Source organism: Falco cherrug, chromosome 8 (assembly GCF_023634085.1).
Source record: "Falco cherrug isolate bFalChe1 chromosome 8, bFalChe1.pri, whole genome shotgun sequence".
Taxonomy (NCBI): Eukaryota; Metazoa; Chordata; class Aves; order Falconiformes; family Falconidae; genus Falco; species Falco cherrug.
This window is the reverse complement of record NC_073704.1, coordinates 55491749-55504744: the sequence shown is the minus strand read 5'-3', so window position 1 is coordinate 55504744 and position 12996 is coordinate 55491749. Positions and strand designations below refer to the sequence as shown.

The 12996-nt window shown below is 60.5% G+C and overlaps 2 protein-coding genes across 17 annotated transcripts in view; both read right to left on the bottom strand.

Annotated features, from left to right (window-relative positions):
* Nucleotides 1-16: 16 nt before the first annotated feature.
* On the bottom strand, nt 17-4956 carry HK3 (hexokinase 3). Of its 2 annotated transcripts, XM_055719373.1 has the most exons (17): nt 4888-4956; nt 4648-4810; nt 4173-4321; nt 3894-4013; nt 3681-3776; nt 3497-3596; nt 3228-3411; nt 2902-3057; nt 2552-2785; nt 2162-2466; nt 1945-2084; nt 1678-1797; nt 1495-1590; nt 1272-1371; nt 954-1137; nt 722-877; nt 230-549 (listed from the first exon to the last, which is right to left on the bottom strand). In XM_055719373.1, exons 2-17 carry the CDS (start codon nt 4769-4771, stop codon nt 312-314), a joined length of 2502 nt encoding a protein of 833 aa, XP_055575348.1. In that variant the 5' UTR covers nt 4772-4810; nt 4888-4956; the 3' UTR covers nt 230-311. The 2 variants fall into 2 exon arrangements, with proteins under 2 accessions (XP_055575349.1, XP_055575348.1); XM_055719374.1 differs by lacking the exons at nt 1272-1371; nt 1495-1590; nt 1678-1797; ... (9 more) ...; nt 4648-4810; nt 4888-4956 and adding an exon at nt 17-195 and having other exon boundaries at nt 316-549; nt 954-1241.
* Nucleotides 4957-6205: 1249 nt separating this feature from the next.
* UIMC1 (ubiquitin interaction motif containing 1) overlaps nt 6206-12996 on the bottom strand; it is a 39490-nt gene continuing 32699 nt past the window's right edge. For 9 of the 15 annotated variants that reach the window (XM_055717742.1, XM_055717744.1, XM_055717743.1 and 6 more), the window contains 4 exons: nt 10623-10701; nt 8964-9084; nt 7151-7214; nt 6206-6709 (listed from right to left, as the gene is read on the bottom strand). In XM_055717742.1, the coding sequence (XP_055573717.1) occupies nt 6453-6709; nt 7151-7214; nt 8964-9084; nt 10623-10701 (521 nt within the window). In that variant the 3' untranslated portion in view covers nt 6206-6452. Of the gene's footprint in view, nt 6710-7150; nt 7215-8962; nt 9085-10614; nt 10702-12996 lie in introns of those variants that run through there. The other 6 variants (XM_055717752.1, XM_055717754.1, XM_055717751.1 and 3 more) reach the window with 4 other exon arrangements.

Below are 12996 nucleotides of genomic sequence, written 5' to 3'. Positions count from 1 at the left end.
AGCAGGACTCGAGAGGTGCAGAGCAAAGTGCTTTATTGGGGTGGCAGCAGGGGCTGTCCCCAGGGCTCGGCCCCACGGCAGGCCACAGCCGCCACGAGCGCGGCCCCTTTCCCTGAGCCGTCCTCTGACTGCAGGAAGGTGACGGTGCAGTTGGGCGCCAGGTCCCGCAGCATCTGCTGGAGGTGCTGGGAGAAGCTGGGGGGCACAGGAGGGGAGAGCGAGGGCTGGTGCCTCTCACCCCACACACCCTCTGCACCCCCCTCCGGCCCCCTGCCGTAGGACAAGGGTCCCCAGTGGGTGCCTGGCCCCACTCACCACGGGTGCATCTTGTACAAGGTGCCATCCACCCCCACAGTGACAGCCAGCTGGGCCAGGCCCCGGTTCTCCCGCATCTTCTCCACCACGGCAGCCAGGCCAGCAGCACAGAGCTGGGCTGCCCGCAGGGACACTGTCTGGCACACCTCCCGCACCAGCACGCTGTCCTCCAAGCTGGCCTGGAGTTCCAGGTCCTGCAGGATGGCCCGTACCTGCCGCAGGGCCAGCCCATCGCTGCCCCAGACCAGCGGCACTGTTAGCACTGCTGTCCCCAGCCCCATCCCACGGGCTGCGAATGGCATCACCCTGCAGGTGCCCCACTGTTGTAGTGTGGCCCCTCTCCTGGGGGTCTGGCTTCCCACCCCCCACCCCAAGCTCAGGAAACCCACCACAGCCCAGCACTCACATCTCGATGGCAGAGAGGAACTTGGTCTGGAAGATGCCCTTGATCTGGAGCTTGGGGCAGGGCTTGCCACGGAACAGGAGCTGTTTCTCCACCAGTGCCAGCAGGATGTGGCGCACGATCTCGCCCAGGTACATGCCACTGATGAGCTTCTCGAACCTATCGCAGGCAGAGCCTTAGCTGGGCACAACCACGCTGCAGCCAGCCCCAGCCCTGCCCTGCGGCCCTCACCCACCTCTGCTTGCCTGCGTTGATGGTTTTCTCATCCACCAGCCGGTCGAAGTCAGTGAAGATGTCATCCAGGCAGCCGTTGTCCCCAAAGGCCCCCCACTCCATGTTGATGCACATGCGGCCCTGCTCCCCCTCCACTGCGCCCACGTTCTGCATCTCCTCCATGTAACAGGCGTTGGTCCCTGTCCCTGCAGGCCCCGCGCTGGTGTCACGCCCACCGCAAGGCCTGGCGGAGCTGCAGGACACGCCGTGGCCATGCCACGTGGGCTGGGGTGGTGGGTGAGGGGATGGGAGACCCCGTGGGTGCAGAGGTGCTCCTCACCCACGATGAGGCCAATTTCACATTTGGGGTCATCATAGCCACAGGACATCATGGTTCCCACCGTGTCGTTGACCACAGCTACCACCTTCAGCCCTAAGTGCTGCCAAACCAGAGACGGGGACACATGCGGCTTAGTGGCACCCAGCTGGCTCCTGGGGCTGGCACCACCTGGGTGCAGGGTGGCACCCTGGGGAGAGGGGATGGGCCCCCAGCCCTTCCCTACCTGTTTGCGCTGAGCAGCCTCCTGCAGCAGCTGGACCACATCCTGCCCCACGCAGCCCGAGGCGCTGAAACCTTTGGTCCAGCTCAGTAGCACTGCCTGCAAGAGACGCAGGAGCTGGGGCTGGGCGGCTGCCTCACACCCCAGGGCCCTCCCCCTCCTCTGGGGCTGGAGCTGCCCCCTCACCTTATCCAGGCCCAGCTGCTGGCAGGGGAAGGAGAAGGTAAAGCCAAGTGGCAGGACCTGCTCTGTCAGGTTGTGCTTCAGCTGGAAGTCCATGATGCACTCGATGATGTGGTCGAAGAGCTGCGGAGAGCGGCTGTGGTCAGCAGTGCCCAGGCTGGGGTGAAGCCACAGGGGCTCCCCCAGCTGCATCCCAGGCCGGTGGGCTGCGAGGAGGGAGGCAATTCCCACCCCCTTGCCCAACCCTTGGCCGTGGCTGCTCAGCCTCACCACCTCGCCAGTGCCCTGCGTGATGGTAGTTGGGATGACGTAGATCTTGCTGGCCATGTGGATGCCATCCTTCGCCATGCGCACCAGCAGCACTCGGAAATTGGTCCCCCCCAGGTCCAACACCAGGAATTCACCTCGCTCTGCAGGAAGCCAGCACGGGGCATCAGCAGGGCCAGGACCTCCTCGGCACCCCCTTCCCTAAGCCCCTGGCTCTCACCGGTGCCATTGGGTGTGCTGCAGACGTAGGTGGGCAGCATGCGGACAGAGGCATTGGCGTTGCTCTCCCAGCCCAGCCCCAGCTCCATTTCTTGCCTCATCAGTGCCTGGACACGCTGCAGGTCAGCACGGCTGAGCCGCAGCGGGGCCAGTACCTGGTCCACCTCATGGCGCTGGGCTGCCAGGCGCAAAGCCACTGCTGTCACCATGGCTGCCCCCCACCCAGTCCCATCGATTGAGGGCAGAAGAGTGGCCATGCACTCAGGAGCCAGCAGCTCTGTCACACTCTGCAGGATCTCCCCAAATCTGCCAAAGGAAGAAGAAGATGGCAAGGGCTGGGCATGAGGCATCCCACTGGGATACCTTTCGGGAGCCCGTTGGCCCTCCTCACCTGGTGTGGCCCCGGTACAATTCACTGTCCACCCCCACGTTGACCACCAGCCGCTTCAGCTCCTGGCTCTGGCACATGTGGCTGAGGATGGCAGCCAGCCCGGCGGCGCAGAGCGTGGCGGCACGGCTCACCACCGCCTGGCAGATCTGCTGCACCCGGCAGCAATCCCGCTCGCTCGGCCGTAGCCCCAGAGCCTCCAGAGCCCTCCTAGCCTCAGCCATGCCTTCCTCATTGCTGCAAGGGAGAGCAGAGCACCAGCTTATGGGGCCACCAGCTCATGGCTGGGGGCACTCACCCATTACCCCCCCCATGCTCCCACCCACAGCAGCTCCTGGTCCCCAGACACTTACTCAATGATCTCTAGGACCTGCTGTATCTTGAGCACACCCTTGGTCCTCAGGACAGCAACGTTGCTCCCAATGAAGAGCGCTTTCTCAGCAGCCAGGGCAGTCAGCACATGCCGGACGATCTCCCCTAGGTACAGGCTACTCACCAGCTTCTCAAATCTGTGTGCAGCCCACAGGGGGGTCAGTTGTCCTCCCCTGGCACCCCTCGACCCTTTGAGAGCACCCAGGAGCATTGCAGAGAGCCATGTGCTCCTGTTGGTGGAGCCTGACACGCTCGGGGATGGACAGGGAGCCCCAGGGACCCTGCCCTCGCTGGGGGGTAAGAGCACCTCTTCTCCCCGGGGTTGGAAGATTCCTCGTCCACACACTGGTCATAGGGGGTCAGGATGTCACTTAGGGTGCCATCATCCCCAAAGCAGCCCCACTCGGTGCTGACACACATCTGCCCGCTAGTCTCCTCTGCCATCTCCACCTGCTGTGCCATGGCCATGAAGCAGCTGTTGGTGCCTGTGCCTGCGAGGGGCAACGGGGGTGAGCACCAGCGCAGCCTCCCCTGCCAGCACCCCCAGCTCAGGCATGCAGGGTGCCCACCACTCACCCACAACCAAGGCGACCTCACAGGGTTTCCCTGCCATGCTGCAGGTCATCATGGTGCCCACAGTGTCATTCATCAGGGCAACAACGTCCACGTGGTAGAGCTGGCCAGGAGCAAAGCAAGAGCATCGTCAGCCCCTCCACAGGGGCAGCCCCCAGCCAGGCCCCCCCACCCCACAGCCCCCCACCTCCTGCTTGTTGATGGCCGACTGCAGCAACTGCACAATGTCCTTCCCCTCCACATCACTGCAGCTGAAGCCCTTGGACCAGGAGATGAGCTCTGCCTGCAGAGAGCACGTGGCCAAGCCATTGGCCTCCGGCACCAGGCCAGCTCCTCTTCCCCCACCACTGATGTGCTGGTGGCTGCAGCCACAGCCCCAGGATGGGGCTGTCCCCCTCACCTTGTCCAGCCGTGTGTGCCTGCAGCTGAAGGGGAAGACAAAGCCCAAGGGAAGGCGATGCTGCGGGCTGCTGATGCCAGCCAGGAACTGACGCACACATTGTGCAATGAAGTCAAAGAGCTGCAAAGGCATGGCTGGGGGTGACCAGCTGCTCCCCTTATCCAGCACCCAGGCGGTGGGAGGCAGCCTGGAGCCCCAGCACTGACGCGGAGCCCAGACAAGCCTCCATGATGCTGGGCAGCCCAGCACTGGCCACTCTCTGCCATGGCCTCTTCGTACCGCTTCCCCCTTGCCCTGCATGATGTCCCCTGGCATGCTGAAGATCTTGTACATCACTTGGGGGCTCTGGTTCCCGTCGCCCAAGAGGGTCACCCACATGGTCCGGACGTGGCTCTGGCACAGCTCCACCACCAGCAAGTCGCCTTTCTCTAGGGGGGAGTGGAGGTGGTGTCAGGCAGAGACCTTCCTTGTGGCAGATTCCCTAAAATCTGCTCCTCGCCCTGTCCCAGGGACAGTCACTCCCCTATGGGGGAGGCTCTTGACAGCTTGAGACCACTGCAGGGGCCAAGAGAACTACCTCCTGGCATCTGCCTCTGCACTGGGGACTGGCAGAGGCAGCGTAAGGGCAGCTCATGGACCCCGTAACTGACCAGAGACGGGTGCACACAACCCCAGCACCCCTAGGGCCACGTCCAGCGAGGTGTGTGGGACTGCAGGTAGCAGAGCAGCCTGTCCCCAGGCTGGGCTGCCTTACCGGTGCCATCGGGTGTGGAGCAGATATAAGTGGGCAGCATCCGCACGTTGGCCTGTGCGTGCGTCTGGCGGCTCAGCCCCTTGTGCATGGCCTGCAGCATGCGGCCCTTCACCACCTGCAGCATCTCCAGCGGGATGGTGAGTGCCAGCAGGGCTCGTTGTACCTGGAGAAGGCTTGTTAGAACAGCTCTGAAGGGCAGGGGATGTCTCTTGCTGGGCATGGGGCAGGGATGGGCCTTACCTGTGTGCAAGGGGGACCATCATTGCGGTGGCCCAGCTGATGGCTCACTGAGGACCTGCGTGGAGGGAGGTGGCGCGTCACCCACGGAGCTCTGGCCCGCAAGGAGGGCAGGACGCACACCTGCCCGTGCCAGGTACACAAGCGGGGCTGGGGGGTACGTCCCCGGCTCTGCCTCCCGCCTCCCCTCTGCGCCCCTGCCCCACGGGGCCGCGGGCTCAGCACGGCCCTGGAGGGTCACTGCTGGGGCTGGGGGGCAGCTGTGCCCCACGGCGGGCCGCCCCCGGGGGCTGTGGGAGACAGGGGCTGCCCCTGCCTTGCCCTGCCTGCCCCTCCTGTCCCCTGCAAAGGGCTGGAGGTCGGTGCGCCCCCTGCCCGGGCACGGCGAGGTGCCCCCCGGGGGTCGCGGGGAGGGTGCTCAGCCCCATTCCGGCCCGGCCGGGCCTCCCCATTCGCGGCCGCGCTCGGCCGCCGCCGGGCCGCAGCCCCCTCACCGGCTCAGGGCCGCGCGGCCCCGCTCCTCCGGGCGCAGACCCCGCCGGGGGAGGCCGCCCGGGCTGGGGGCGGCGGGGCCGTGCTCCCGGGAAGCCCCCGCCGTGCCGTGCCGGCCGGGCCGCGGCGGGGGGCGGCGGCGCTGGGGGGCGGCCATGGCGGTGGGGCGACCGTTGCTAACGCCGCTGCCGTCGCGCTGGCAACAGACACGGCGCCCGCCGGCGCCCCGCCCCGCCATTGGCCGCCCCGCCGCGCAGCTGGCCAATGGGCGGCCCCGCAAGCGCCGCCCCGGGGCGCCCCGTGGGAGGGGCCGCGGCCCCCGGCCGGGCAGCACCGCCCCCCGCCCCACGGCGGCCCGAGCCTCATTCGCTGTGCAGCCGGCCGTCCCGTTAACCCAGCAGCGCGGTCAGGGGCCCCCCACGCTCCGCTCCCGGTAAGGGGCTCTGTAGCAGGGCAGGGATGCTCCCGGGAGGCGGGGGAGCGTCCTGCCCTTGAAGTTTCCCCGCCCCGGAGATCGGCCACTCGCGGCCGAGGGAAGGCACCAAGGACGGGGGGACACCGCGGTCGTGGCTCCGCTGGTCTCTGCGTCCGCTGACTGCGGCTGTCCGCCGGCACCAAGGTGCCCTCCGCGGCTCTCAGCTGGGAAAGGCATGGATGTGATGCTGCACAGAGCACTGCAGCCCCCTGCCCGGGGGGGCCCGAGCTCACCCCCTGCCCGGGGGGGCCCGAGGACCAGCCTCGGGAAGTGTGATTTTGGGCACCCCACACACCGTTCCTCCTCTTCTCCCTCCAGCACCTCCCCTTCCCCAGAGAAAGCCAGCACAGCTCCTCCGTGTTGCTGCAGTTTCATAAAAACATACATAAATATATTTCCATTTCTTTAACAGAGAGCAAAGCTGCACAGGCACCTGTAAAACACACAGTCACTTCTCCACCCAGCACTCCCCGCACAGGTCATATAAAACATAAAAAAGGGGGGTCGGAGAGATAGGCTGTGGGTGAGGCAGGGGTACGGTGCCACGCAGACCCTCACCAGGGTGCAGGGAGCTGCGGGGGGGCCTGCTGCACCGCTGGCCTCAGAACTTGTGCTTTCTCCGGCGGCAGCCTTTGGTCTGCTGCTGGCTGCCCAAGTGAAGAGCCGCGTGTGGCTTCTTGTCCACAATGCAGTCCATGGCTTCTGAGAAGGAGACGCTGGGTTTTTCAGGGGAGATGTCGAAAGGTGCGTGCCGAAGGGAGCTGGGGTGGTCTGCCAGCGGCCCCCCGGCTCTGGCTGAGAGCGTGGGAGGGGACTGTTGGTCTCCTAGTCCAGGGAGGGGTCCCCCCGCATCAGCACCTGCAACAAGAGCACGTCAGCCCTGCCTGGCCACCCTCCCGTGCAAGCCATGGCCAAGGGGAGGAGGGTGCTGCTGCGTGCATTTCTCCCCACTTGTCTCCTCCAGCCCTCGGATCCGTGGAGGGAAGCGCCAGCATGCAGGCAGGGACAGCAGCACCCTGCCACCCCCCAGGAAGCTGGGCATCTCTTGGTCAATGGGCTCAGCGCACACCCCTACCCCCAGCGAGGGCTCTGAGCACTGACACAGCTCCCACAGGCAGAGGCAGGGATGTGTGCAGCCAGCTAAAACCACAGCCTCCTGCTCTGCTCGGGAGGAACCGAACCCTTCAAGGGGAATTTGCTGTCCCAGCACAGCCCAGGCTGAGCCAGGACCAAAAGGGGAGAGAGGTGGGAAAGGGCAGCCCTGACCCATCCAGGCAGGCACAGAAAGCAGCTTCCCACCTGCAGACTTGCTCTCCGAGAGCTCCAGCATTCTGAGGAGTCCCTTCTCCTGCCTTCCGACATCCTGCCAAGGAGAGGAGAACCGCCGTCACAGTGCTGCCAGGAGGGAACCCTGTAGCCAGGGTGGCCCCGTTCCCCCAGCCCATGGGGCCAGGCTGGGCACAAGAGGGAACTGCCAACAGCAAAGGCACTGCCCCAGGCCCAGCCCAACCAGTGTCCAAGCAGAGGCAGCCGAGAGCAGTTAGTAGAGCACAGCCCGGTACAGCGGGAGGCCAGGAAGCCACCCCCCCTAGCCCAGCCGGTGAGTACGGGGGCTGTAACAGAGAAACGTGGGCACCAGGTGCTCTGCCACAGCTTGGGCACATTCCCCAGCACCGTGCCTCTGAGGGCTGGCTCCATCTCGTTCTGTCCGAGGGGACAGGGGCTTCATGCTGGAGGGAAGGGCTGTCCTCCAGGACACAGCCAGAGGAGGAACACAATCTGTGCCTCCTCTCAATCCCTGGAAAGGTGCAGCTGCGCTGGTCGCACAGGCTAAGGGAAGACCACTTGGCCTGCCTGCTTTGAGCCTTGCTGGCCCAGCAAAGTCCCTATCCCGGCTGCTCCCTGCCCCCAGAACTGTTCTGGAAGGCATTGGCATCCCAGCTGTGAAGTTGGAGCTGCAAAGCACCCCCAAAATGGGCCACAGCAGGAACCTGCAAGCCCAACAGTGCCACCAGGAAGCTTTGCAATGATCCAGCCCACAGCCAGGCATGATCTGCTCCCCCAGTGAGCTGTCACCCCGGCACAAGGCAGCGCCAGAGCAAACACAGAGGGGCCCCAAAGGGCTGCCTGGCTCCAGTACCTTTCTCCCAATGCCCTGTCCCCACGCCTGCATGCAGGACCCCACATACCAGCTGGCTGTGGGGCACAGGGACAGAGTCAAACAGCCCCCACAGAGCTGGTCACATGCAGGAGCAGCCCGTGCCCTGCAGTACGCTGAACCACACAGCACTTGGCTGTATCCCAGCCAAAATCATCAACCAGAAATCTCATCATTTGCATCTGAATCCCCAAAGGGCTGAGGCCTGTGATGGATTTAAGGGATTATAGGAAACCAAGACATCATGTTGCATCTTCATGCTGAGAATCACATTTCTGAGCGCAGGCAAAGCTGCGGCACTAGAGCTTTGCCTGTAGGAATCAGCGGGAAGGCCTGGAAGGACCCTCTCTGCACTCCCCCAGTACCGCCACCAGCAGGAAAAAGCACGGTGGGGGTCAACACCTGGCAAGTGACTGAGCCAGCTGCCACCCACACTCCTGCCTCCCACCTCCTCTAGCAAGGCCGGCTCCCCACACCCGGCACACCTCCACCACACTTGCTCCCCCACATTTCTCCCCAGATACTGCAGTTTGCTCCCAGCACCGAGTGGTTCCCCCTGCTCCGGCTCTGAAGCCTTCCCCGTGGGAAAAGGCTTGTGGACAGAGTCAGATATGCTTGTCAACCTGACACTGCCCTCCACTCCATCTATATTCAGCCAAGGAAGCCTGCAGGACTGAGGCGCGCTGTCTGGCAGTGGGACAGCCCTGGCTGCCTGCCTGCTGGAGAGGTTACTGGCAGCAATGCTGGATTAGCTCACCCCTGGGACCAGTCCATACTCTCGCAGAGCGTCGTGGGAAGGAGGGCAATGAGTTCTCTGGCCATGGCAGCCCACAGGGACAGGCAATCCTACACCAGGTTAGCTCATCCCATCAACCAGGGAAACAGCTCCTGCTGCCAACCCAGCCCCAAACCCAGCGCAAAGCAAAGGAGATGGTCTGCAAGGTCACCCCTCACCTTGGTGCTTCGCAGCCTCCTGGTTCCCTGAGCTTGCCTAGCAGCCTGAAGGCAGCTGTCCACATGCCTCTGATACTGCAGCAGTGGCACCAGTGACTTACAGAGGTAGCACTTCTCACACCTGCCAGGCAGCAAAGGACAGAGCACCGCATTAGGATTCGCCCTGCACTGGGCTCCCAGCCACCAGCAGTGACTTTCCTTCTCCAGGCCACACCACGGAGAAGACATGTCACCAGATCAGGTCTCACCCAGTGGGGTCAGGCCAGCACCAATCGCAAAGACTGAGTGATTATCAGTTTTCCCTGCCTGTTCCTCTGTATCCTGCTGCTGCAGCAGCAGGACGGTAATCAAATCTGCTCATCTAACTAACTATCTCAACCACCACTGATTTCTCCCCAGACATAAAGCACCCTGTCAAAATTCACAGAAATGAAGTGCGAGGGCTTTGCAAAGGGGAGTTAAATTCTGCCTGAAAAGCAAACCAAGTGTGTTAAATCAGAGAGACATTTTACCAGGGCTGGATGAACTTGTCTGACTAGTAAATCAAGTCTTTCTCTGCACTGTCTCCATTTTACATCATGCCATGTTGGGAGAGGAATGCAGAGCAGAGCTCCTGCTGGGGGGCTGGCACAGCATGTTCCTCAAAACCCTTCATTTGTGTAGAAGACGCCCAGGCTCATGCAGGACGACTGAGTATGCTTGGGAAGAAAATCATCGTGGGTGAAAGGAGATGAAGGTCAGGTGTGGATTTACACAGCTACACTCACTTCCATACCAGCTCTCGGTGGGGACTGAACCATGCAGAAGAGGGCACGGATTCTTGAGGATGGGAGTATCCACCCAGGAAGCTGCTCAGGACTCACCATCTCCAAGAAGAGATGAGGCCCCAGGGACCAGCCCCAGCAGCATTGTGTTCAGTTTGATAAGCAGTACTCCCCTAGTAAAACTCACCCCAGGCTCTAAAATGCGTACGGAGAGCCCCCATCGAGCAAAACTATGCAGTACTTTTCCCCTATTTTCTTTCCAGTCAGTGCTGATTACCCAGATAATGTGTCTAAACAGAAGCTGTCCTCTCTATAATTAGCCTAATTCCATTAGTGATGTTGCCATCCACTGTTTGTAACAGCAAAATTGCTTCCATAGCAGGGATTTTACTGTCAGATCCACTCTTATGATGCTTTGTGTGGGTGGCAGGAGGAGGGGCTGCATGGGAAGAGATTAAACAAAGCCACTGCTATTCTGAAAGTCTAATTTAATTAAGAATATCACTACAGGTGCCATGTTGACAGCCTCCCTGTCCTAGCCTCTTCTTTTCCCAGGGTTACCAAGCTCAAATCTCCCATTAGAAGCTGGCTGAGTTAGCACCATTTTAGCTACAGCTCCCCCCACAGCGGCCAGAGACCACGCAGCCCTGACCCACCATAGATTGGGCTGAAAGGAAATCAGTGCAAAAATAAACGATCTGAGAACAGCAAATTCCTCTTGCTTCAGTTTAAATATAGCCAGCACTGCAACAAGAGGCACTGAGGGAAGGCAATTTCTTAGGGAAATATTGCTATAAGGCCAACAGCCAGCATTTATACAGGAACAAAGACATCCACAGGCAAGCTAGAACGGAAGCACAGAAACAATCTCGGAGAAGCAAGCATACCTACTTACTTGTCAGTATCTAAGGACGTTGGGCCGCTTTCACCCCTGGCAGCTCTACTTCTTGCCTCCCTCTGATGCTGGGTGAGCACTAGAGGAAAACCAGAAAGGGTTACCTGTCATCCACCCAAAAACCATACCTAAACCGTATCCAAATGCAACAAGTTTCAATCGCTTCCACTCAAGGCTGCAGCAGAAGCGATGGCAGAGGCAAAGAAATACTAGACTGGGACGAGCAAGGTCTTCCTCCATGCAGAAGAGGTTTTTTCTTTTTTCTGGGGAGATACTGAAGAAGTTACCTTCCCCAGGCTCAGAGCCAGCTAGCCATTTCACACTGTAACTTGTCTTCTGCCAGAAACAGCTGGATCAACAGTATGCACTTTACAGTAATTTTAAAGCTGATGCACAGCAGCACAATAGCCTGGGAGAAGAGTTAACGCAGCTGCTCCAGCAGCACAGCATCGCTCCCCGCCAAACTAAGCACCCGTGCCTACTGCAGGGGAGGGAGCATGGCAACTGTGAGCTCGGGGGGGGAAGGAGAGCTCAGGCGGGGGCTGTGCGGAGGCACCAGCCCTTCTGCAGATGTGGCAGGAAGAGCGAGCCTCGCCAGGGAGGGATACAGCTCACGCTGGAAAGGGCAGGTTACAACAATCAGCCTACACTCATTGCTTTTCCCACCGTCCACGTGAACCAGGGACGATCTGTACTATTATCTGCATACAGCTCTGCGAGGCCTCGGGATGAAGATCTCTACCAGGGCTAAGCATCGGCGGTGCTGCTCTCCAGCGACGGCAGGGAAGAGCCAGCTCCAACACACGTGGGTAGCTAGTGAGATCCTGTCTGACCAGCATGCTGATGACAGGTCCAACAATTTCTGTTCCTTCAGCACACCCAAGCAGCCTTTCCAAACCTGCTCTCCAGGCATCTGCAGGGAACACGTTGGAGCGTTGTCTCTTTCAGTCAAATTCCTCTCAGCCTATTCCTGTTGACATGCCACCAGCAAAGATCCTTAGGGAACATATCAGATAGCTTCACTTGCTTCACCAGGGATGTTCAAGACTCCAGCTCCAAAACAGATGTTGCAGTAAACACTCCTGGGCAAGCTGGCTAAAGGGACAACGCATGGAGCGATTTTACAGCCTGGTAACATCGCTTCCCATACACTCATTAGGAGAAAGGTCTGAATCCAAGGTATAGGTATGACAAACCTGTTATTGTTGGCCTATCTTGTGATAAAGGGACAGACAAAATTTTGTGTGGAACAAAGAGAATCCTTCAGAATTTTAGCAAAACCCCATTTCCAGAGTGTTAGACACCCCGGTATCTATCCACGATGCCGATACAACACAGCCTTTCCCTTAGTAGCAAACACTGATCTGCAGCCACAACCAGCAAATGCACTGTGAGATGCTCAGGAGCTGTTGGGGCTGACATCCATGCTGAAGAAACAAGCTTGAGCATTTCCTAGGACGTGGGTATTGTCTCGTAGGCGATGACTGGTACCAACAGCTCATTTCTCACAGGCACTGAAGCGGATGTCTCTCTTTAACTTAGCCTGGCCCAGATTCGAAGTGGCAGCCTGACTAGGAGGACTGATAACCATGGCCACCCCCCAGGCCATCCAGCCTCCCAACAACCCAACCAACACATGCATTTGACATGGTGGTGAAAGCTGCTCTCCAAATCAGCGTGCACTTGTTAATATTCCTTTAACACTGTCTCGGGAGCCTTGTGCACCAGCTTAGGTGTTAATCAGTTCTATTTTCTTCCAAAAGCAGTGAACACATCTGGCATAATGGGCCCATTAGAGATGTCTGGGACCAGCTCTGCAGCTGCCCGGGGGAAGACCCTCAGCTGTGCTGCTGGAAGCAGAGGCACAGGAGAGAGAACAGGGCCAGCTGGTGAGGCACACCCTGCCAAAACACACCGGCTGCCCACAGGAAGGGGGTTCAGAACATGGGAAAAGACTTGCCATAGGGAAAATCCCCACCACAGAGCAGTGCTGACCCGCTGTGCGACAGGAGCCTCGTAACTCTCCCAGATGCAGTGCGCTTCACTGGGTCACACTCTGTAGCCCAAGAACAACCTTTTCCGTAGCTCAGCATTTCTTCTGGTTGACAAGTCATCCTTAGCCTGCTTGGCTCCGGCTCGCACCCTGGGGAAGAGGAGCAAACCCTCCCCAGCACACCCCTACTGTCAGCAGGCCCACCCCAGGCACCTCCTGGGGCTGCCAGGTCGGGTCAGGGTGCAGAGCTCCGAGGCCATAGTCACCAAGCTCCTTGCCTTGCTGCATGACCCACCTGTGGTTTGACCCACCAGCTTCCTCCCCATTCTCAGTACCAGCCGTACCACTTTTTGTGCAGGATGCTACTAGCAGCAGGCTTGC

Bases quoted from the DNA above. Each gene is read 5' to 3' on its own strand.
- HK3 (XM_055719373.1), bottom strand. From the start codon at position 4,771: ATGCTGCAGGTGGTGAAGGGCCGCATGCTGCAGGCCATGCACAAGGGG. The intron at 878-953 runs GTGGGTGAGGGC...TGCCTGCGATAG, and splicing joins ATCAACGCAGGCAAGCAGAG to GTTCGAGAAGCTCATCAGTG. The intron at 550-721 runs GTGAGTGCTGGG...GGTCTGGGGCAG, and splicing joins TTCCTCTCTGCCATCGAGAT to CGATGGGCTGGCCCTGCGGC.